Here is a 23771-nt window from a genome sequence, read left to right as displayed (position 1 = left end):
ACACACTCACACACACACACACATACAAACTTTCTCCTTTATAATATTAGTGTGATGCAAGAAAAGTACACAGTCTATGGCACATTAAACAAAATCTTACAATTAATAATTATAATAAGTCAAATAGGACTGTGCTTGACTATTATAATTATTAAAAACTCCTAGTTAATGTAGATATTTTATTATTCCTATCAGCCTACATTCTTTACAAATAAGTCTATTCCAAGTACTTATAATGTTTATTGGAAGTCATGATTCATATTTTTTACTATAAATTTGTTTTTCTAGATTCTAGATATATCAAAATCGTCTGTGGCGGACTCCTATAACGATTTCAACTGAGACAAAACTTAAAGTTACCTACCTACGTATTTTGCACGTTCTCATACCAAATTTTTTAACTTAGTCGCAGTTGGCAAAATATAATAGTATAGGCACTATTGAATACCTAGTAGGTATACGTATAATAATTATTCATGAACCTTTCAGGTTAGCCCGCTTCCATCTTAGACTGCATCATCACTTACCACCAGATGAGATTGCAATGAATGGCTAACTTGTATTGGAATAAATAAGTGTAGGTTGTTAGCTTAACTGATATTAGGTATAAATAAAAATCCATATCAGAATACAAATTTATTAAAAATGCTTTCAAAATAATATAGGTACCTACCTAGTGGGTAAATTCACACGAAGTACCTACCTACTTGGATCGATAGTTATTTTATGTGAACGAAAATTGCAATATCCACGCATTATCCCAATATTATGCAACAAATAAAGTTACACCGAACACGATTCCTTGGAAATTGGAATAAAAAATACAGAAGAAAAATATCGAATTAAGTATTGTACGTCACAAATATGAAAGAATGTGTTTCTGAATAAAAGTTATGGTATAGTCATTATTTATTATTTGTTATTTATTAATTGTTGAAGTTAGCATAGGTAGGTACCTAAACATGAGACTCTCAGTCTTTCCAATAATATGTATGAATAAACGGAAGAAAAAAAAAGCATTTTATAAGCGTTGAGGAAATTATAATATTATCATAAGTAATATAAATTAAATGAGCAAATTTTGTCACCAGACAACTAAGTAATTTATTTGATAAAACAAGTATAATTATTACCTATTTTAACTGCAGGAACTTCATAAGTGCGTCATGTATTAGACGAGGACTAGCATCGCTATCGGCTGTATACCTGACGCCTCTTAGTGCTCCATCTTCGTTTCGTACGACCCCATATTCTCCTACGATGAAACCGTCTGAGGTTCTTTCCTCAACTCTATATTTCCTGAACTGTCGACCTTCAACAACGTAACCCACTTTACAATTCTCTTGTTTACAGTTTTCAGGGTTAGCGGGTTGCTCACCATGAGTTCGTCCATCAGTCATAACACTAACTTTTTCGTCCACCTCATAATTTTTTTCAGGCTCGTGCCCTAAATGCTGTCTATTTGCAGGAAACGGAGGTGATGTAGTTGGCGATGTACTAATCACTGTACTGCTATAGGCTGATATAGGTGATTTTTGTTGCCAAGGAGCTCCGTCTGACTGCGTATTTTCATCGAGATGCAAAGAAGCGGGTTGGCTATAAAATTTGGCGGGCTCGCTATAAATTTTTGCAGGTTCGCTATAAACTTTAGCTGGTTCACTGTATACTTTAGCGGGCTCACTATAAATTTTCGCTGGTTCACTGTAAATTTTTGCTGGTTCACTGTATATTTGCGCTGGTTGGCCGTAAACCTTAGAAGGTTGATTATAAAATTCTTGTGATTCTGCTACTGATTGTGTGGGGTGTATGTATGCCGAAACATGATCATTATAGTTATTTGGTTTTGGTGCATCATGAACCACGTTAAAATTTACGCTTGTTAACCTTGAATTTCTCTGTGGTGGGTCCTGAATATAACTTTTTGAACTATAAGACAGCGGCACAGATCTCGCTAGTGGCACATCGTCTAGAAGAGCGTCTTGTCGTAACACTGACTGTACAGACGACTCCGCCACAGAATCGTTAGTCTGATTGGAATCGGGCAGGTCATCTTCTGAATTAAAGGAATGTAACCTTTCATAACTATTTAGACCCCTTATTCCCTTTTTCGCTTGTAATTGCTTAATGAACTCTATGTTAGCACCAACAAGGTTCGGTGGTAATTCGGTTTTACTTTCAACATCTCCCAAAGTTGTCACCGTAACAGTAGATATGGTGTCAGGGATGGTTGTAGAATCAATAGGTTGAGTTTCTTCTACAGCAGGGGTAGTTATGTGGAATTCAGATTCTATGTGATCTATGTTTCCGTTAGATGCTTGGTGAAGTGACTGAGCTTTCGATCTGCCCACTGCGACAGACGAAGTAATTCTTACAGATATGATTTGTTCGTCATGCTTCGAACTTTCGTCGGGCTTTGGTATATTTTGAGCATTCGTTTGCTGTTGGTACACATTGGCAGGATTGGTTTCAACGTTTGTGTGGTGACTCTCTGGGCTGTGCACCGGTAGTGAAGTCACCACCACATACGGCAAGATCTGCAAAAGAAAAACCGTACTTTAAGATTATATTCTTTACCTTTCTATTTCTCCAATGTCATGAAAATAAATAACTAAATTTAAAAAATGATTTTGCACTATGCAGTGGCTTTTTAAGACCAATGATCCCTACATATATATACAATAATATCTAGTATAAAAAGACTTGTATCCCAGTTTCTTGATAGCTCTTTTTTAAACGATTAAATTATTCATCTTTTATGTGCAGAAGTATAAATAGCGTTTTTAGGGTCTGTCTGTCCGTCTGTCTGTCTCTCCGCTTATCACAGATCTCTAGCTCGTAGGCTAATGAGTTACAAAGCTGAGATTTTTGTATTTGGAGAATGTTGACTAAAAACCAAATATTGAATTTGATGGCCATGATCAAAACAAACTAACATTTTTTGGGGTTTTCTAGCTCGGAAAAGAAATATTTCATACACCCAAAATATGATGTTGAATTATGTACGGAACTCTAAACTAGTGAGTCCCGACTCGCATTTGACCGGTTTTTAAATAATACCTATTATCTGGTTTTAAGGTTTTCCATCTCATAGTTAAGTAGGTACCTATAAGCGAAAGTAAAATATAACATGTGGTTCTACAAAGCGGTAGTTCAAGTTCTTGTACTTAAGTGAGAAATAAAAGTGATCTCCATCGGAGGCTTGTCTTACTTCCTAGTCTGTGGCCTTGAGCCACTTGAAAAACGCAAAAGATGCTAGTACTTAACTAGTAACATATTATCACTTTCAGGGGACAGAGTCATGATTTATTAATGGCCATTACTTTAACAGAATTACATATTGACTAAATAAAAACATCCTGCTTAATTCTGTTAAATAATTTAGAAACCTAAGAAAACCTGACCTTCATTTTTTAAATGTTAATGCCCACATCATAGGATTATATTATTTGTTAATAACTAAATATAAATTTACTTGTAGACAATTATTGTCAGGAAGCGTAAGGACGTGCATTTTTTAAAATAAAAATAGCGAGCAAACGAGCAGGTTCATCTGATGTTAAGTGATTACTGCCGCCGCCAAACTGCCATTCAGTGGTCGCAACATTTTTGCAGACGTCCTTGGCATAGAACAATATAAGTATAGGAATCAATATTATAATTGGCGATTTAAATAGTCAAATAAAATATTTATGAAAATAAAATTATTGAAAAATATCTTCAAGAAATATTAGATTTATTTTATAGCTGTATATTACATTGGCAAAACTTAAAGTTTCTATGAATGATATGATGAATGATCTAAACAATTTTATATATGTAGGTATCTACAAGATAAAAATTTATCGGAATACGTTTTAAAGTTCAAGCCTGTGGAACGAAGCGCTAATAACCAGAGCGGAAATGGTTGAGTGCCGACTGCCGTGGTAACGGCCCGCGCCGCCGGCGTTGCGGCGCCTGTCAGTGACCGCCGCGGCCTTGTGAAGTCAAATGTGCTGTCTACTCACACACACTATCTATCTCTCTATAGCGAAGTGTCCACCAGCAATAAAAGTTGCTGAAGTCATCTTCATCAAGTCATTTGCAAAATACTTGCACTGTGTAAAGCAAGTCAATTTCTGCAAGTGTTATTGTTGCTAGTGTAAGATGAAGTTGTTGTTGGTCCTTTTTTCTACGCATATATAAACTGTGGAATTAACTCCCTTCGGCGGTGTTCCCACTAGATTACAACAAGGGCCTATTCAAGGGGCGGACCAACAAATTCCTGAAAGGCCGGCACCGCATTGTCGGTTCCTGTGGTGCTGCAAATGTTCATGGGCGGCGGTAATCACTTAACATTACCAACCTCATTTGCTCGCTATTTTTATTTAAAAAAAATTACCACTTTCTTACGCTTCCTAAAATTGTCTAGAAGTCTATACACAAGTAAAATAACATGTAGTAATCTTTTTTTTTAATTCAGGTACAAGTTAAGCATCCCTTGACTGTATATTACCTGGTGGTAAGTTATGATGCACATGGAAGTGGGCTAACCTGGAAGTGGTATGGCAGTTTTTATTTAACCCATACCCTTTGGTTTCTAATGCATAGGCTGAGAGTCAACTGTTTTTTAACCATTAGGCTTGTGTTCGAGTTCAAGAACGTATTGAGGCTTTTTTTTATTAACCCCCGACCCAAAAAGAGGGATGTTATATTTGACGTGTGTATCTGTCCTAAACTAATGAACCGTTTTTAATTTAGTTTTTTGTTTGAAAGATGGCTTGATCAAGAGTGTTCTTAGCTAAAATCCAAGAAAATCGGTTCAGCCGTTTGAAAGTTATCAGCTCTTTTCTAGTTACTGTAACCTTCACTTGTCGGGAGTGTTATAAATTTTTAATTTACACTTGTTAAAATCGAATATCATGGCGTCTGAAACGAAGCCAAGCAAATGCAGTTGTGTGGCTGTACGAGCACCTACCTACTACAGTCTCAGATTACTACGGGTATTTCAGACCGCATTTTCTCGGATTCACCAAACAGGAGAGATATTAGCTAGCGTTCGATCGAATAGGTAGGTAATGTGCTAATTTGATTAACTATTAAAAATGTCTGATAATATGTACTTCATATTATAAAGTAAAACTAAATAGGTTAATTTTGTTTCAACATATCTTTTTCTCACTATTTGTCGCAAACTTCAATATTTACTGTGTGTGTATTTTACTGTGATAGATATAGGTAAATAAAAATAATCTTCTCAGACTTGGGCGCGTTTGGAACCCTCGTAGCTTTAGTTTTAAGTAACGTAATTAATTATCACCACTATATCGTACAAGTTTAACAATTTCGACCATCAAAAGGAGTACAATTGTACCTACTTTGAATAAATGATTTTGACTTTTGACTTTTGACTTTTGAATAGCAATGACTTAGTTAAGGCAGTCAGTAATCCCTCATTCTGAGGGAATGTATGTGCTGGCAAAGGGTTGGTGATGATGATGATGATAATGCCGAACCAAACGAAAAAATTCTAGATGGCGAAATATCTAGTTTAAATTATCATGGCTTTCCAAGGTAATCCCTGCCCTTGCTCAATACTCAGTAGGTACCAGTATCTATATGATATTTAATTGACCAAGAACCATAATTTCAAACTTGTAGTATTTTTATTGCCTGTTTGTTTTGGCGCTGACTTCAAAGACTACAAATAAACTGGTCTGTGAACTAAACAATATAAGTTTTGATCTTTTGTTTATTGGATTAGAGAGTTAATTGGTTTGTAAATAATAATTTAAGACTTATCGTAAGTATGCTTTTTAAATGCTTTTGAAGTCAGTTGACTTTTGAAAAATGTTTAATTTTTTTTAGTTTAGAGATTGTGTAGTACTGTAGGTACAACATAATGAGCCACACAAGCACAGCGTGAGACAGATCGTAAATGCCAAATCGAAAGCAAAAAACTTACATTGGAATTCCGAGGCAAAAGCGTGGGCGCCTCTTTATCAGTAGGTACAATTATATCAACAATTATTATTAATAGCGAAGATAATAAAAGGAATCTTAATTTATACAATTTATGGGAATAAACTGACATCAACGTACAGCTTATGCCACTGAAATATTGCTAAGTACTGTGTAGGTACATTTATGTCTTAAACCGCTGCTACTGGATCTCGAAACTTCAGGTTTTGCACTGTGGGGACGTCCATTAATCACATGATGTTTTTTTTTTGGCATTTTTTGCTGTCCAAAATTAATTTACTTAGTAAAAAAAATGTTTTTCTAGATTTATAAACAAAGAGTAAAGAATCATACAGTAAAAAACCCTGCCGAGTGCGAGTCCGACTCGCGCACCGAGGGTTCCATACTCGGGTATTTTTCCGACATTTTGCTCAATAAATTAAAAACTATTATGCATAAAAATAGGTGAAAATCAGATTTAGAATGTACTGGTAAAGCCCTTTCATATGATACCTCATTTGGTATAGTTATCTTACTTTGAAAATTGAAACTTTTAATTTTTTTTAATGATGTGACCTTAGTGGTCACATCGTTAAAAAAAAATTAATTTCACGGTTTTAGTATTTATTTATTCCTTTACTTGTGCTATAAGACCTACCTACCTACCAAATCTCATGATTCTAGGTCAAAGGAAAGTAGGTACCCTGTAGGTTTTCTTGACAGAAGCGTCGGACGGACGGACGGACAGACAAACAGCCAGACAGACAGACAGACAAACAAAGTGACCCTATAAGGGTTCCTTTCCTTTTAAGATACGGAACCCTAAAAACTAGACTGATCCAACTTACCTAATAATTTTATATGCGGAGTTTATTAAATCATTCAATATGACAGAAATTATGATATAGGTACGCTATACCAATATTTATACAAAATGTCTAGCAGCAATGTTCCACGTTAGATCTACCCCGATTGCTCAATTTGATCTGGTTTAGGTATAAGGTTGCACTTGCGTTGTACCTTGTCAAGTCTAACGTGATAATAATAATTTACAAGTTGTTAGACCTATAATACTAGGTACCTATTAGGTATTTATTTTAATGATCTGCTGTTATTTCTCACTTATTATAAAATTTTGTATACCTATCTACTATATTAATTCTATATGCTATATCTATTTTTTTTAAAGTTGTGCAATATAATATGTGCCTTTTATTCCTTTTTACATACATATGCTTGATAATGATGTGCAAAACAGCGGTGGTTTAGTGAAAAGATTGCAAATTACCTACATCGTCAGTCTTATTTTAGCTATAGTTTATTACTATACAAAATCCTGAAAGGCAAGTATTTTATTCTATAAAGTCGTTGTTTATTAAATTATTGCTAAGGACATTCCGTTTGATAAAAGGTTTCCGAAGGCCGACGAGTGCGTGGTGCGTATTACAACGTAAGCCAATTAAACAATCGCACTCGACTTGTCACACCTGTGGTCGTGACAATCATAATATCTAGTCTAGTATTTAGTTGCTAGCACTGACCTCTACTCATACAAGTACGCTAGACTGATTTGTTTTTAAAGCAACTGGATTATCGCCATTTTGATGCTGATAGGAATAGTGAGCGTCATGTGAGCGTGCTCGGAACTAGGTAAATGTCAATGATGACAGATGTCAACATAGTGTCAACACGAAGACCATTTGACTGGTACGCTTGGTGGGCACTTTCTATCGGGATAAAATATAACTGCTATTTTACAAAGCACAACTTTTCCAGTGGACTTGTAATGTCCATTCAGTAGTTGTCAGTTATTGGAGTAAGTTTATATTGCACTTACAGTCTCACAAGTACCTACATAATTGCTACTATTATCAAAATACATAGTTTCTGTTGAATAAAACTTAAAACCGGTATCAAATAACAGTCGTCATAAAATTTATTGTTACATATATAAGAGTATATAATTACATATAATAATTATTATAATTATTTGGAAACTGTATAATTTATCAGATATTATTAGAATAGACACGTAGTTATTAATTTCCAATATATGTACTTATATGTAATTTTAAATTTCATGCATGCTACACTGCTACAAATAGAACGTCTGCCGCACATCCACGACCCCGTTGAAGTCTAACGTAGGCAGCCGTAGATAGGTTGTCTACGACGAATTCGTAGACCATCGGAAACATTATTTGATATTTACATAAAAAATTATTATAAAATTTAAAAATTCTGTTTATGCAGAAGCCTACAAAACTTAATAAAACAGCAATACCTAATTACTTCAATGTAGCCTGGGATATCTATATTAATATCTGCGCGATCAGTGTTTCCTACCAATTACAATCCGGGTACCTTTAAAACAAAAGTGAATAGGCACCTTCTAGGTAAACGCGTCCCATCTTAGACCGCATCATCACTTTCGATCAGGTGTGATTGTGGTCAAGCGCTTGCCTATAGTGAATAAAAAAACGGGCTAATCTTCGGAATGGCTAAACCTCTTTTGACGGGACTTTCACAGACAAGTAGAGGAGTAACCAAAGAGTAACGTAGGCTACTTTTTAACCGACTTTGAAAATTGGAGGAGTTGTGTTTTTCTACCTATGTAGACTGATATCTCCGAGATTTCTGAACCGATTTGCGTATTTTTTTTAATCGTTAAAGGAACTTTGCGACATTGTTCCGTAAAAAATTTGGATTCCAACTCCTCAATCCTGATGCTGAAGGGGATATGATCAATCCACGCGGGCGAAGCTGCGGGCATCATATAGTAATATTATAAAAGTAAAAATTGTCGATTATTATTAAACATCTCTTTTCCATGCTCATAACAATGCGTGCCGTCTCTGCCTTCTGTATCCTGCCCTTGATCCAATTAATTGGTTGGTAGTTAATTAATAGTAAACTATTATTGTTACTAAGTAGGTATAATAAACCCATCACTTAAGGGATTGTATTACTAAGTATATAATAAACTTTTTGCTCAATTCTACTAGATTATACCTACTTATATTTGTACTGCACGTTAAAAATAGCTGTATTTTATAAAGTGAACGTTACGTGAGCGATCAAGTTGTATACGATCGACAAAATAATTGTTCTAGGTTAAATTTCATTAATATTTAATTATCTTACACAGTTTAAGTACTGATGCAACCGATCGTGCCTCGTGTTTCTAATAAACACATTTTAAGTTTTTAGTACTCTCAAGGACATTATTCTGATACCAATGTACTCATTACTCATTGTAAGAACCAGATTTTCTTCAAAATTGTTTAAACGGATGAGCTGTGAAAAACTAGCAGACACACAGACGGGCAAATAAACCCACTTTCGCATTTATAATATTAGTATGGAAGTATGCATATTTATGAGTCGTCAACCAATCTACTTTTGGTTTCATTGTGTTCATGGTCATGCTCATTTCATATGTTTATTTTTGGGATCCTATTGAAAAAATCTATGCCTTGCATTACTCTGAATGCTATTGTTTTTGATATGCAAATTAGTTTAAACTTGATAAATAATCATTATCAATCACGGATCTATAGGTCATAGACACTAGAAACAAAGGGATAGAAAAAAATCCGCAGTTCTTTATACACACCTAATACCTATACTAATATGTACCGTAACTCGTAAGTACATAGCAATCACAAAGATGTTACCGTTCGAGACTTTGAAGCGACTCTATGGTAATATTCTAATCACTTGTAACATATTTTGCAATGTTTCTGCTCAATTCATGACTTGTGCTATAGAAAGTTATGAATGTTGAAAAGTAGCCAGTGAGAGAGACGAGGCGCACTTTATTCTCCATAGAATCACACCCATTAAATTGCACTATTGTTGTATTAGCGAAGAAAGCTTAATTGTTAAGACCACAGTTTCTTAATCAGAAGGTCTGGGGTTCGATCCCGAGCACGCACCCTTAACTTTTCGGAGATAGGTTTTAAGCAATTAGTAGGTATTACTTGCTTTAACGATGGATGAAACCTGCATGACTGAGACGTAATTTTTAAACGTGTGTGAAGTCTGCCAATCCGTACAGTAGCGTCAGCGTGGTAGACTATGATCTTACATACAAACCCTTATCATTCTAAGTGTAAGTGAAAGTGATTGATTGATGATGATGATGATGACACAAGAGTCTTTTAGTTGTACGGAAAATTGAATCAATGTATACGTACTAAAAGTCTACAAATTAATTTTATCGTGTATGTGTATGTGTATTTACGTGGTATGAAATCTGTGTTGTGTACGCGTAGAAGCAGGAGAAGGCATAATTAATAATTTTAAAGGCTCACGAACGAACTAACTCTAGCGGAACTGCGAGTTTTGATAAGTGGTAGTTATCAGTAATTACCTACTTAGAAGTAGTACGTTTATCAAGGACAAACTACAGTCACTACATTAATAATTCAGTAGTTAACTGTAAATTTTAGCATTGTGCTATAAAAAAATAAAGTTTAGATAAAAATGGCCTGAGATGTAACGTGACGTTTAAATCTCATTGTTTGTTTTTAAAGTTTCAAAATAGTGGGGTTCATTAACCTCGATTCCTTGAAAGATGTTTCGAACATCGTTTGAAAAGATGACCCATATAGTCCTTATCTTGAAGTGGCGATAGCCTAGTGGTTACCACCAATTCCAGACTTCAATTCGATCTCGGGCACACATCTCTAACTTTTCGGATTTGTGTGTTTTAAGCAATTAAATATAACTTGCTTTAACGGTGAAGGAAAACATCGTGAGGAAACTTGCATACCTGAGAGTTCTCCAAAACGTTCTCAAAAGTATATGAAGTCTGTCAATATTCTGCACTTGGCGAGCGTGGTGGACTATGGTCAAATTTTTCCTATTTCTAAGAAGACCCATATTCAATGAGTAAAGAGGCAATGTGCCCAGAACGCTGGCTGCGTTATCGCGTTGAATGGCCAGACTAATATCAATATTATGCTGATCGAGGTAACTGCCAGCCATGCGGTCACCGGTGGATTCCACGAGACGGGATGACAGATCTTTAAAAAAGCATCTAGCATCCTCGCCCACGAATATATATTATGCCCATGGATATATTGAATCAATTCATTTAATTTTTAAATGACTTGATTCAAACTTGTTAAGTAGGTACTTTCCTAGTAATAAACAAACGTTAAAACGACTTAATAAGTAGTTTTCACCGATTATTTTTAAAATAATTACACCCAAAAACAGTCATCATAATGATCAAAATTTATAACCAGTAATTAAATTACTTAAATGAAACCAACTAATTGGTCATGTGATTATTAATTCAATTAAAAGCCTAAATGTTTAGCCAATTAAAATAAAATAACGGTCAAGTGCGAGTTGGAATCGCAAACGAAGGGTTCCATACCAGCGCACATTGAAATCGTTTTTATTTGTTATATTTCATTGCGGTAGAAGCAATACAAAAACTTTATAAATAATTTTATACTACTTAGGTATAATAAATACTTAATATATATTTTTTTGTATATAACTTATCTATGATTTTTGAGAATTTACATTCATATGCAATCTAATAAACTGAAACCAACGCTAATTAATTATTATTATAATGAAAAGGTGATGAGGAATCCTGCCAGTTCCGCGATATGTATTTAAAAATTATTTTAAACTAGCGACCCGCCCCGGGTTCGCACGGGTGGACATTTATTTTTTCTATTTTCCGGGATAAAATATAGCTTATACGGATTCGGAAGAATCCCTCTAAGTAATGGTAAAAGAAATTTTGAAATCGGTCCAGTAGTTTTTGAGCCTATTCAATACAAACATACAAAAATACAAAGGTTTCCTCTTTATAATATTAGTATAGATAGGTAAAGTTTAAAAGCTTCAATGTAGGGGGTAATCTGCTGACTAACTAATGATCTGATACTGAAAATTCTTTCACTCATAGATAGTTACCTAAATTATCTCCAAGTACTACAGGCTATCAATTTAATCATGTGGACAAATTCATGGCAAAAAGCTAGTAAATAAATACAGTAGCAAAATGTAACATGATTTTTACCGTCATTCATGTGGAGTATCGAAATTACTAATCTAGACAGATAATAAATAATAATAATAAAAATAATAATTAGCGTTAAACGGCAAACTTACATTACATTTTGATGACAAAATGAGAAAAATAAGTCTTTATTTTTCGTCTCATTTTGATTTGATTCATTGAAGGGTGTTAAGACTTGTAATTCGCTGGTTTATAACAAAGTAGTAAGTAACAATGTAACTACCTATTGTTTTTATTAGCTTTATATGGTTCGTTCGGATCGTGCAGCGTGAGGCGGGAAACCAGTTCTGGTTTACCAGATCGTGAAGTATTTTAAGCTCAAATGCAAATAAATTGCAAGATGATGGTGAACTTGAAACCACAAAGCAAAGTTTACCTACCTACTTGCTTGTTTTCTGTGAGAATTTGTGGCTTTTAGTACAATCAACAGCGGTAAATATACCTACTGTAAGATCGTTGTACGCAATTTTTGATTAATCTTTTATGGTGATAAATGGTAAAAAATTACCTACATATTGAAGTTCGTTAACCTAATTTCACGATATATAATACAGCGGTATATTTTCAGAGTTTTTTTAATTAATTGGCAAAACCCGACATTTTTGAAGCTCACTCGTTGGTGTCAAAAGATGCGTAAAGGCTGCAGCAATATCTATGTAGTTCGTGTCGCTACGCGTAGGTAGGTAGGTACGCGACAGGTTGAAATGACAATCGGGGAGGGAACGTCCCGCACACCCGCACAGCCTCCGCGATAACCGAATGCGGGCGAGCGTTGCCGTTGGTGACGTGCGGGTGTGCGGGGCGTTCTCCCGCCTCATACCCCGATTGCCATCTCTACCTGTCGCGGACTATAGGTATGTATCACACACAAAATCGTAAGGATTCTTTGTCTACACTCCTTATATCATAATTGTATGAGCTTTGCCGCTCTGGAGTTTATAATAGGCATTAGGCATCCTTGACTTGGCATAACAATACATACATAGCTATAATATGTATAAGCTACCTATCGATGGGGTAGATGACCACTTTTCAAAATTCGTTTATTTATAAATGTCTCAAACGAGAGTAGGAAGGACCTACATACATACTAGATGTTAATCTTAAACCCAGGGCATAAAATAATTTTTTTTTTTATGGTTGAAAACTAAAGGCTCAAAACTATACAGGGTGTTTGGTAATAAGTATATAATGACGACACGTGCCCATGCTACTTTGATCTGATAAATACAATGCTGAAGTATAATGACGAAATAAAATTATAAAAATTTCCATTCAAAATTAAATAAAATAACGTCAAAGTTTTCGTAATCCTAACGTGCCCTTACTCACTGAGATCGTTGGTCATCTTTAGATAGGTCGAGGCCAACGATCTCAGTGAGTTATAGGGCCCGTTAGGGCCATGAAAACTTGGACATAAAAAAAAAATTAAAATTTTGTATGGATTTTTTTTAAATTTTATTTCGTCATTATACTTCATTCAGCATTGTATTTATTAGATCAAAGTAGCATGGGTACGTGTCGTCAATATATACTAATTACCAAACACCATGTATAAGTACCTACCAAGTTACCACTCAGCAGTTCTATTATTTCTGCTTAGGTACGTCATTAGGCAGGTTAGGTATGTAACTACTACTGTGCGTAATAATATATAGTGGGTATTCAAATTAGCAATCCCAATCACAAATTTTAAAAAAACGTATTCATGAGATAGGTAGGTAGGTATTATTACAATTACAAGCATTAATTATTATTGGAAAAAAAATGTTTGCACATAGCTAATTGAGATCGATACACAAAAACACAAGGAAGTGTTCTACCTAGACCAGTTTCGCCCTCAAGTAGATTAAAATTCGTCGGTCGATCTCGTCGCATTTAAAGATCACAGTGACATTTATTACTTCAGTGTAATTGTAGGACTTGTGAGTGTTTTAATTTTATAGACATTCCATTAACCCAAATGAATATGTATTTTAAACGGAAAAGGAATATCTGATGTTGGTGTGAAGGTACGAGTAATTGTAGTGACGTCATGCAAAAAGCTCGAACCAATTTTCTTAGAACTTACATAGACTTCTAGGTAAAAGCTTTGTTCGAAGCGCGAGTTTAAATTGTCGTTTCGAGACGTATTTTGGCAGGTTTTTAACCCCCGACCCAAAAAGAGGGGTGTTATAAGTTTGACGTGTGTATCTGTCTGTGATATCGTAGCTCCTAAAGTAATAAACCGATTTTAATTTAGTTTTTTTTTTGTTTGAAAGGTGGCTTGATCGAGAGTGTTCTTAGCTATAATCCAAGAAAATCGGTTCAGCCGTTTGAAAGTTATCAGGTCTTTTCTAGTTATTACTGTAACCTTCACTTGTCCCCGGTATTATAAATTTTCTCGGCCCATCGGTATAGACATAGCTTGCCTCCCGGTTACGAATATAGTGACCAGGATATAAGTTTACAAGATGCAAGATTTTTAAAAATCCTTAATCATAATAAGGTACATAATATAAGTTATCTACTTATATTTATCTACCTTGATCACTTACCTAGTGAACAACAAACACAAAATTAGAAATTCTCAATATTTCCAATCGTTTAATCAAGATCAATTCATAAAAAGTTCAAATAGTTTGAGCGTTCATTATTTCTTATTATTATCAGAGGCTTATTTTAGGTGAAGGACTTCATACCACGACTCAGCGAACCGAATCGGAATGTCTGTTACTGTCTGGAATATAAGATTGTTAATAAAATCCTATCTATATTTACTAAGTACATATTCGTGGATGAGAAAATTAAGCCATTCTTATAGGCTATGAATAATAACTACACACTGCCTTAACATGGCTTATATCGTCGTCGTGACCTCAAATGTATAACGAAAATGCTGCAGTGTAAATTAGTAGGGTCTTACGTTAGGTTCTATCTGTGTGTAGTTAGTTATATTAATTTTATAGTTGTATTTACGTCTACTACCGATATTTTTGGCTGGGTACCTATTATTACTAGAAATTTCGTCAAAATCGGTAAAACGAATGGGTCGTGATAAGCTTACAGACACTTTCACATTTATAATATTAAGAAGCTGTGATAGCCTAGTGGTTAAGATGTTGGTCTCCTTATCGTAGGTCAGGGGTTCGATCCCGGGCACGCACCTCTAACTTTTCGGAGTTATGTGCGTTTTTAGTAGTTCACTTGTTTTAACGGTGAAGGAAAACCTCGCGAGGAAACCTGCGTGCCTGGGAGGCCTTCATAATGTTCTCAAAGGTTTGTGAAGTCTGCCAATCCGCACTGGCCAAAACCCATCTCACTTTGAAAGGACTTGACCTGTGCTCTGTAGTTAACCGGCGATTAGGTGACCATGATGATGGATGTGGGTATTAAATAGGGTAGCAATTTAGATGGATAGCATGCTGCTTACGGAAATAGGTAAAATCTATATGCGAATGTGTTTGTGTGCCTGGCCTGATCTAATGTCTTTCAGTAACCTTTTTATGATCTATACCTGAAAGGTACAAGTACTAAGTAACCAGTACGCTTAACCAATCTTTAGGAGATAGAGATTCCATTGCATTCCAGAGACGGGCGTAGGCTACTGACATGCTGGAAAATTAAGGAGTTCCCACGGGATTTTTAGAAGACATAAATCCATGCGGATGAACTCACACGCATCATCTCTACAAGAAACACACTTTCGCATTTGTAGGTAATGATTTAAGGGGCTATCTAGGCTGTGTTAATTACTCATATCATTTTGAAAATGTGTTTTATTGAAAAACTTTTGTTAACTAGTTAAAAAGCATGGGGAAATACGGATTAAATGCGATGCGTGCAGACTGGATTCCTTACACGCCCGAGTTTACCGTCATGCTAGCTCAGGGTCAGGGTCCGCAGTCATTGGTAATGCGGTTACTTGAATATCATGCTTAGCGGTCTACATTTAATGGTTACATTCAAGTGCAACGCTTATATCCATAATCAATCCAGTATTATGGAAAGGATAATAATTATTATATTAATGAAATTATAAGATTTACATCGACGGTCAGCGAGTTTGTAAGCGTCTAAGAACGGTAAGAGATCAAGTTTAATATGGTTTTTATGCTTTAAAGCATCTTCGATTTTAATTCAGATATTACTTTTTATATCATAAACTAGGCACTTTTAGGTACTTATAAACTATTCGATAAAAAACTTGAAACTTAATGTTTTAAGCGAATTTTTAAGTCAGAATGATAGTAGAAGCCAACTATTCATAAATTCCTTGAAGGGTGTTACAAAATTTTAAGTTTTATCATGGAAATTTTAATTAAGTATGTATATTGTATAATGTATGATTTCTAAAACGGACGACCCTAACGTTAATGTTTGTACGAGGCTACAGAGTTTGTTATCTAAATCGGTAAATATTTCTTAATATTCTTTTACTTAATAAAAAATAATGCCGGCGACTTTGGATTTAGGCTTTTCAGAATCCCAAGCGAGCATTTTGGTTTTCTGGGATAAAAAGCAGCCTGTATTCGTCTCTGGGGCAAGCTAAGCTCCCTTGCATTCCAGAGACGAACACACGCTAAGTCAAACTCCGTTATGGAGGTGGGTCGTAAAAAGGTAACACAACAGACATACAGACACTTTCAAATTAACTATAATATTACTAGTATGGATTTCATAATATTATTTCTTTTCTTTGGTGCATAGTTACCAAAAATAACTAGAACAAATCATGCCATATTGCACAGTGGACGTTTGAAATCAGTAAGTTCTGATATTGAAGGTCGAAATAAGGCTGTAAAGTCGTGGGCGTAGTGCCTAGACCTCTGCAGTACTACGGAAAGGCAATAGAAACATTTTAATTGCACCTATTAAGTCTGATCTAGTTAATCAACATAGAGATAGGTATTTTTGTTTCATAACACGTTTTATACCTATACCTTACTTAGAAACACCAAACAATAGCTTAACTTAAGAGTAAGGTGTGTGTCACTTTAAATATTAGCTTATTCTATACACAACACAAAGTGTTCATACCAAAAAAAATATCCATATAAAATTGATCCTCATCTCGTTACAGAACAACGGCTTCCACACATAAACAGCTGATCGATATTACTGTATCGATAAGGACATGTCCACTTTTACTGGAATATTTATCAAAAACAACATTTCGGGTTTATTTTCGTTTAATGTTTATGCTTTGATTCCCATTTCAGTTCACGAATTTAGGCGGCATTTAGCGGTGATGTACAAACACAGTGTAAAACTAAGCGAGGCTTCTATTTCTGTTCGATCTACGAATCGGAAAAAGCGGTTCACTTCTAGTACACGTGTGGCCTGCGCGCGCGCCGCGTTTAACTACACTAGCCAACAGTAAACACAAACTCGCGACCTTCCCAATTAGGAGTTTAATTTATGTAATACACTTTCTTAAAGAAGTTGAGTATGACGTGAGTGACGTATATTCTTAGCGATTCAGTACAGAAAATAACTACTCGACATACCTACCTTCCTATTGGCGAAGGGCATTGTGCTGCGTTGGCATTATTAAAAGTAAAAAAGCAAAAGAAGAAGATAAAAGAAAACAACAGTATCCTGTATCTACCTATGTGAAAATCGAAACAAACTTTTTTAAGTACCTACTTAATAATTAAAACTTGAAATCAAAGAAGCTTTAACTTTATATCCATGCTAATAATATTATAAATACGAAAGTATAATATCTGTCTGTCTGTCTGTCCATCTGCTAATTTTCACGGCCCATACGTATTACCGATTTTGGCAAAATTCGGTAGGTACGGATATAGCTTGCATCCCGAGAAAGGACATCAAATAACCAAAGAGTTCGACTACGAAATTTAAAAAAAAATCTAAATCCACGCGGACGGTGTCGCGTCGCGAGCATCAGCTAGCACCTACTTTATAAAAGTAAAAAGCAGAAGAAGAAGATAAATGAAAAACAGTACAGCGATATTCATGAACCTTTAATAAAGTAATAATAACAAATTGAAATAAACTATGCTTTAATTTTATATCGTTACAATTTGAAAAAAATAATTTTTTTGATGGATTTATTTAGAATCTCTAGAAAAATACCTAATCTACTCTTGTTCTTTCTATGTGAAGAATATAGAGAGAAATGATTGTAGCTAACGTCCAGCGTGTACTTTAACTAAGCCATTTTGTTGCTCTGCTTAGATTCCATAGTAAGGGTCGTGTCCATGTTGGGGTGCACCATATTGCGGCATTTGCGGCTCACCGTATTGTGGCATTTGGGGCTCGTACGTTGGATAAGGTTGAGGCTGAAACAGTTAAAAATCATCATTGCTTTCGATATCGATCCTTATTCGGAAAGTTGTTGAGGTAGGACTTCATCAATTATGTGCGTCGACAAGTCGATTGCATCTAAGGCCGACCGCACGTTGGATGTATTTTCGTACGAAATTGACTCGTGTGTAAACGCACGAACAATCCCGACCTTCCAAGTAAGTACTATGGGGGTGCGCGTGTGTACTGGCGTATGGTGTAGTTTCGACTTCCAAAAACAATCCGAACTTGTTGAGAATTGAGATTATTAAATACAATTTTCGTTGTACAAATGCGTTGTAGACAATTAATTGATTACTTAAGTAACTTGGTTTACGAGGCACAAAATATGTTTGTGGTATTGAAAATGGGATAAAGATAAAATAAGAAGATTATCATCACTCCCCAAAGAGAAACAAAAAAAAAATGAAATATGAAGAGTAATATTATGTTAACTTATGATGCGAATTCGCATCCAAAGTGCGGTTAACCTATATAAATGTCAGTTATTGTTCAACGTGAGTAGGCTTTTTGTTCATATCTCGTAGCCAACGGTGAAGGTTTTCCGCTCAGCCCGCGATAGCGTGGTGATTCTGTGATTAATTTGTCGAGGACAAATTATTCATGCTCGTATTATAACAGATATTCGATAAGTACCTTTAGATTAAAGTGTCTCACAAATGCTCACAAAATAAAACGTGTTTTTTGTTTTAAGCTTTTCAAAGGACAAATGTTTATTAGTATCACACTTGGAATTCAAACCTACTTATTAATTGTTATACTCATGAAAATGTCGTACAGCAACAGCAAAACTTTTTGGCCTCGTTTTTTAGTGATTATTATTCATATATTATGCACCTGTATAGCTTATACCTGCTCATATTTTATTTAGCATTTAATTAGGTACCTACCTAAGTAGTATAGGTAAGTACTTACATGAAGAGGGTAGGTATGCCTTTCTTATAAAATATTTTTTTAAAGCAAAACAAACTTTGAAGGAAGGGGAAAGGCCTGGAACAGATCGCTAGGTAGCGATAAGGCCGCCAAATTGTACCTATATTTTGTTGTGCTTTGTATGTATTTTTCTGTACTAATTTTGTGGTGTACAATAAAAGTATATTCATTCATTCAAACTTCTTGTCTTAAAGTGGTAGGTCGTAAGTACTTACCTATTACCTATCATGAAAAGTTAATCCAACGCTAAAATACGATAAATATTAAATACCTACCTACTTAAAATTCGATATTTAAACCTACACATCATATCAATTTAAAGTGACAATGGGCAGGACACATAGTTCGGAAAACCGATAAATGTTCCAAGGTGCTGGAATGCCTCGCACGTAAAGCCACTGGATCCAGGCGGAGACCTGTGTCCAGCTGTGGACGTCTGTCAGTCGATAATGATGATGATGATGCGAAATTTTAACTCACCTGGTAGTTATGCATAGGCTTCTTGTGCTCGACTGTATCGTGATGATGCTTCTTCAACAGCAATTTGCTGGCAATGAGCTCCTTAACTTTTAGCTTTGTCGACAGCATGTTAGCCGCTAATGCCTTATTGAACGCCTTCAGTTCGTTGATTTTCGCCTTTATAGCCCACAAGCCGTCCTTGAGGAGATCCAACTTGCCCAGATGCAGGTCTTCTGGTTCTTCGTACTCGTCGTGGTCGTAGGATGGCGTGTCGTACGCTGCTCGGTACAACTGCTGTTCATCTTCGTCAAGATCCGCGTATCGGGGTTTCGCCATGGCTAAAAATTACATTGTAATAAAATAACAATACACCTTCAAAAACCAAATATAAGTAAGTAGGTATAATAACGAGTAAGTATTGGTCCTTTTTTTTAACTTCACAGTTCACACACCTTTAAGAACATTATGAAGAACTTTCAGGCATGCGGATTGCCTCATTATGTTTTCCTTCACTGTTACAGTACAGGTACTGAGCAAACCTTTCGTAGGTATATATCCTAGCTGCCTCTGAAGAGGTATCTATTTCAAAATATATATAAAATAGGGTCATTAGGTTGAAAATAAGTGGGTATGGATACGGCTTTGTAAACCATTACGTGTATCTTTTTTAAAATAGGTAGTAATAAATAATAGCGCCTCTGGATATAAAGAAAAAACTCACACGTGCTTAAAAACATTTAAAATTACAATCGTATATAAAATAATAATAATCTATGTGAATGTTGATAAAAGCTATTTATGTGTGAATAAAACTGAATATTACATAGATTTTATTAAAAGAAACAAGTCAAAAGGGCAAGAAAATCTGCAAAGTAGGTACCTACCTACGTGATAGTGATTACGTCGATGGTAGATAATACCACATGATATTACTTTTAACACTACTTATTGAGGGAAATTCATTATTATGGCGTGTAAGTTACGATGTGTACTTAATAAAATATCAAGAAATGCATTTAAAGTTTATTCAATGCTACATAGGTACATCAATTTTCAGACCCATATCGGGATTTATATCGATTCTTAACGACCATTATGGTAAATTGCGATGTAAATAAAATACACTTACCAGAGCTGACGAGTAATAACGTAAATGTAAGGGCAATAAACATTTTAAACGAGAAATGAACTTAACAAAATGTCTTCACAATGGCGGAACTACGAACTGAACAGCACAATGGCGGCACAACGAGCTATGAATCAATCTATCAACGTGGCGCGTGACAGCGAAATCTTACAAGGAAAAAAAATTTTATTGCCTACCCACATTTTATTATTTTCATCAGTCACATTAAGTAAGGTCATAACATAGATGTATAATAAAAGTAGATTTAGGTGCATGAGACGGGTCTGCCCGCGAAATTCAAATTTAATTGGATTTTTGGCAATTTGTAAATTAATCCGACAAAGTAGGCTTATGGCATTCTAATTCCGACAATGGCAGTATCGTCTTCACAGGATTACATAAAAATCTTTACAAAGTGTTCAGTTTAAGAAATTAGTCAAAATTAGTTGATACTGTAGCTAATTTCTTAAACTGGATTTTAAGAAACTTTTTCAAGTAAAGATTTTTATATACTTATTACTTTCAAGTAAAGATTTTTATATAAACCAGTGAGGATATTACTGCCATTGGTGCAATTAAAGTACTTTGTCGTATTAGTTTACAAATTGCGAAAAACCTAGTTAAATTTGAATTTTGCGGGCAGGCCCGTCGCATGCACCTGTAAGCGCTTCTAACACTTTCTTGAAGACTCTTGCTCGGCAGTCGAAGTAGGATAGCGATAAGCAATAGGTATTAGGAGTGCTCCATAAGTATGATGCTTCATTCTTATGAAGCATCATACTTATGGAGCACTCTTCTTCTTCTTATTCTTATAAGATTCATGATATGCGCCGTCAACAAAAGGTTAATAAATCGTTTTTTTTTGTATGCAGAAAATATGTTATATCTATTGGATGGGCACAAAAATCTCTTCAGTTAGTTGCATTTCACTAAGTAATTTAGATTGTAATTTAGGCATGATGAAGCTGGCGTGTCCGGGAGCAAATGTCTCGAGAAATTAAGATCCATCCATTTTTCGGGTTCCGTACCGAAAAAAGGAACTCTTATAGGATCAATTCGTGTCTGTCTGTCCGCCTGTCTCTCTGTCGTGTCAATAAACCTACAGGGATCATTACTATACCAAGTGAGGTATCATAAAAGTCATGAGTAAATGAAAGAGCTCCGCCTGTACATTCTAAAACAGACTTTTATTTATTTTTGTGCATAATAGTTTTTGGTTTATTGTGCAAAATGTCGTAAAATACGACTGTAGTACGGAAACCTCGGTGCTCGAGTCTGACTCACACTTGGATTAATGGCTGGTTTAATTGAATATCATTATTTATATTATAGGAATATCTACTTGAAATACTTAATATAGACTAAGGAGAAGCATATCGCGTGCAAGCGCCAAGTGTTAGTATCTAATTAAACTAATTGGAACGTTTGGAAATAACAAACAATATTCTATGTAAGTAATATTTTCTCTCACTTTCTATATTATCCCTTTTTACCCGACTGCGGCAAAGCCAAAAGGAAGGGTTTTTGTATGTATGTAGGTATGTTTGTATCCAGATTCTGTGTGTTCCACCGTAGTGCCAAAAATACTGTACCGATTTTGATGAATGAGGTTTCGATGGATTCGTCGTAAAGGTCCGAGAAATTGACCTAACGAATGTTACATCAAAAAAAGTGGATTTCCCAAAAAAATTTTTTGCTATTGCTCTTTCTACTTTTCCGTAAGGGTAAAAAATATAGTGGGTATGATAAAAATATAGTAGGTAGGAAGTAATATTTTTGTAAAACATTAAAAGCAGGTCTGAATTATTAATTAGTTATAGTAGCTAAGTAAGGTTCTATGGTGGACATCACTTACTCTGGAAAGAGGTAGGTATGGCAAATGGCAACCTTTTTACCTCATTGCATCAGAAGGAGGCTATAAATTATCACAATGAAACAAATGAATATTTTGCATCGTTTATTTAATATTATTTAACTACATAAAATATATTGAGTTTGTAATGTGTTAATGCATATCATTTACATTATTAATATTACTATAGGTACCTATTAAATTGCTAATGTAGGTATAGTACCTAGTGGTAGGTACCTAGGTACTTACTTATATCTATATATTGATTAGCTTGAGTCGGTATTTCGGGTGTAATAAAGATAAACTGGAGAGCAATAGTGATACTATTATTTTAGACATACTATTATAAAGTAATTTGTACTCATTTTATTATAAAGATATTTTATTCCACATAGTTAATCATTTCCTAATTATAAATATCGATTATATTATAGCTAAAATAGTGAACACATTGTTTGTGTCAATACAAATGCTATGCGATTTGGCCGATATAAGGCCGCCTTTTGTATTCTTCTACTTATAAATGCGTTTTTGTTTCTTACTTTTAGGTATAGTGTACAAGCAAAAGTACTAAAATAAAGAGTATCTTCATTCTTAGGTAACTAGGTATTTATTATATCAACTATCAACATAACAAACAATATTGATCTAATTAAATAAAAAAATTAAACAATTCTTAGACAACAACACTTCCGGAAGACAAATAACTAACTAGAAAGGACATAAGGAAAATACAATAATTATTCAAGAACAAAATTCAAATTTAAAGCAACAGTAGACATTATAAAATTAATAATAATGAATTAAAATATACTTTACAGTAAAGGACCGTGAGGGCCAGACCTTCGTTATTTTATAGAAACTGAAATTTTTTCTACGTATTCTCCCCAACACAGGGAAGAACTAACAGGGAACATCGACTATGAAGTTTGGATCATGGTGGCTTTAACATGGTGGGAGATAATAGGTAAAACAGCCCGTCTAGCATGGGCAGTAGATAAAAATTATATCCCCTGATTATATCCACTGATGTCATAGAAATCAGTGGATATAATCGGGGATATAATTTTTATCTACTGCCCATGCTAGCCGGGCTGGTGTAA

At 34.8% G+C, this 23771-nt stretch overlaps 2 protein-coding genes and 1 long non-coding RNA gene across 3 annotated transcripts; all 3 read right to left on the bottom strand.

The window, feature by feature from the left end:
- Positions 1 to 616: 616 nt before the first annotated feature.
- LOC123869812 lies at positions 617 to 17524 on the bottom strand. The gene is made up of 2 exons (XM_045912857.1): positions 17006 to 17524; positions 617 to 2534 (listed from the first exon to the last, which is right to left on the bottom strand). The coding sequence occupies exons 1-2, from the start codon at positions 17036 to 17038 to the stop codon at positions 1134 to 1136; spliced, it is 1434 nt and encodes a 477-aa protein (XP_045768813.1). The 5' UTR covers positions 17039 to 17524; the 3' UTR covers positions 617 to 1133.
- Positions 17525 to 17938: 414 nt separating this feature from the next.
- LOC123869827 lies at positions 17939 to 20981 on the bottom strand. The gene is made up of 3 exons (XM_045912888.1): positions 20820 to 20981; positions 19712 to 20028; positions 17939 to 18273 (listed from the first exon to the last, which is right to left on the bottom strand). The coding sequence occupies exons 1-3, from the start codon at positions 20860 to 20862 to the stop codon at positions 18166 to 18168; spliced, it is 468 nt and encodes a 155-aa protein (XP_045768844.1). The 5' UTR covers positions 20863 to 20981; the 3' UTR covers positions 17939 to 18165.
- Positions 20982 to 22760: 1779 nt separating this feature from the next.
- Positions 22761 to 23769, bottom strand: LOC123869837. Its single transcript, XR_006796966.1, has 2 exons — positions 23228 to 23769; positions 22761 to 23140 (listed from the first exon to the last, which is right to left on the bottom strand). It is a non-coding gene; the product is annotated as an uncharacterized LOC123869837 (long non-coding RNA).
- Between the last annotated feature and the right edge of the window lie 2 nt (positions 23770 to 23771).

The sequence above is a fragment of the Maniola jurtina genome, chromosome 11 (assembly GCF_905333055.1).
Source record: "Maniola jurtina chromosome 11, ilManJurt1.1, whole genome shotgun sequence".
Taxonomy (NCBI): Eukaryota; Metazoa; Arthropoda; class Insecta; order Lepidoptera; family Nymphalidae; genus Maniola; species Maniola jurtina.
This window is presented reverse-complemented; position numbering and strand designations above follow the sequence as displayed.

Bases quoted from the DNA above. Each gene is read 5' to 3' on its own strand.
- LOC123869812 (XM_045912857.1), bottom strand. From the start codon at position 17,038: ATGAGGATCAATTTTATATGGATATTTTTTTTG. The intron at 2,535-17,005 runs GTATGAACACTT...TTTCTTTTGCAG, and splicing joins TTATATGGATATTTTTTTTG to ATCTTGCCGTATGTGGTGGT.
- LOC123869827 (XM_045912888.1), bottom strand. From the start codon at position 20,862: ATGTTTATTGCCCTTACATTTACGTTATTACTCGTCAGCTCTG. The intron at 20,029-20,819 runs GTAAGTGTATTT...TGTAATTTTTAG, and splicing joins GTTATTACTCGTCAGCTCTG to CCATGGCGAAACCCCGATAC. The intron at 18,274-19,711 runs GTGAGTTAAAAT...TAACTGTTTCAG, and splicing joins AGCCTATGCATAACTACCAG to CCTCAACCTTATCCAACGTA.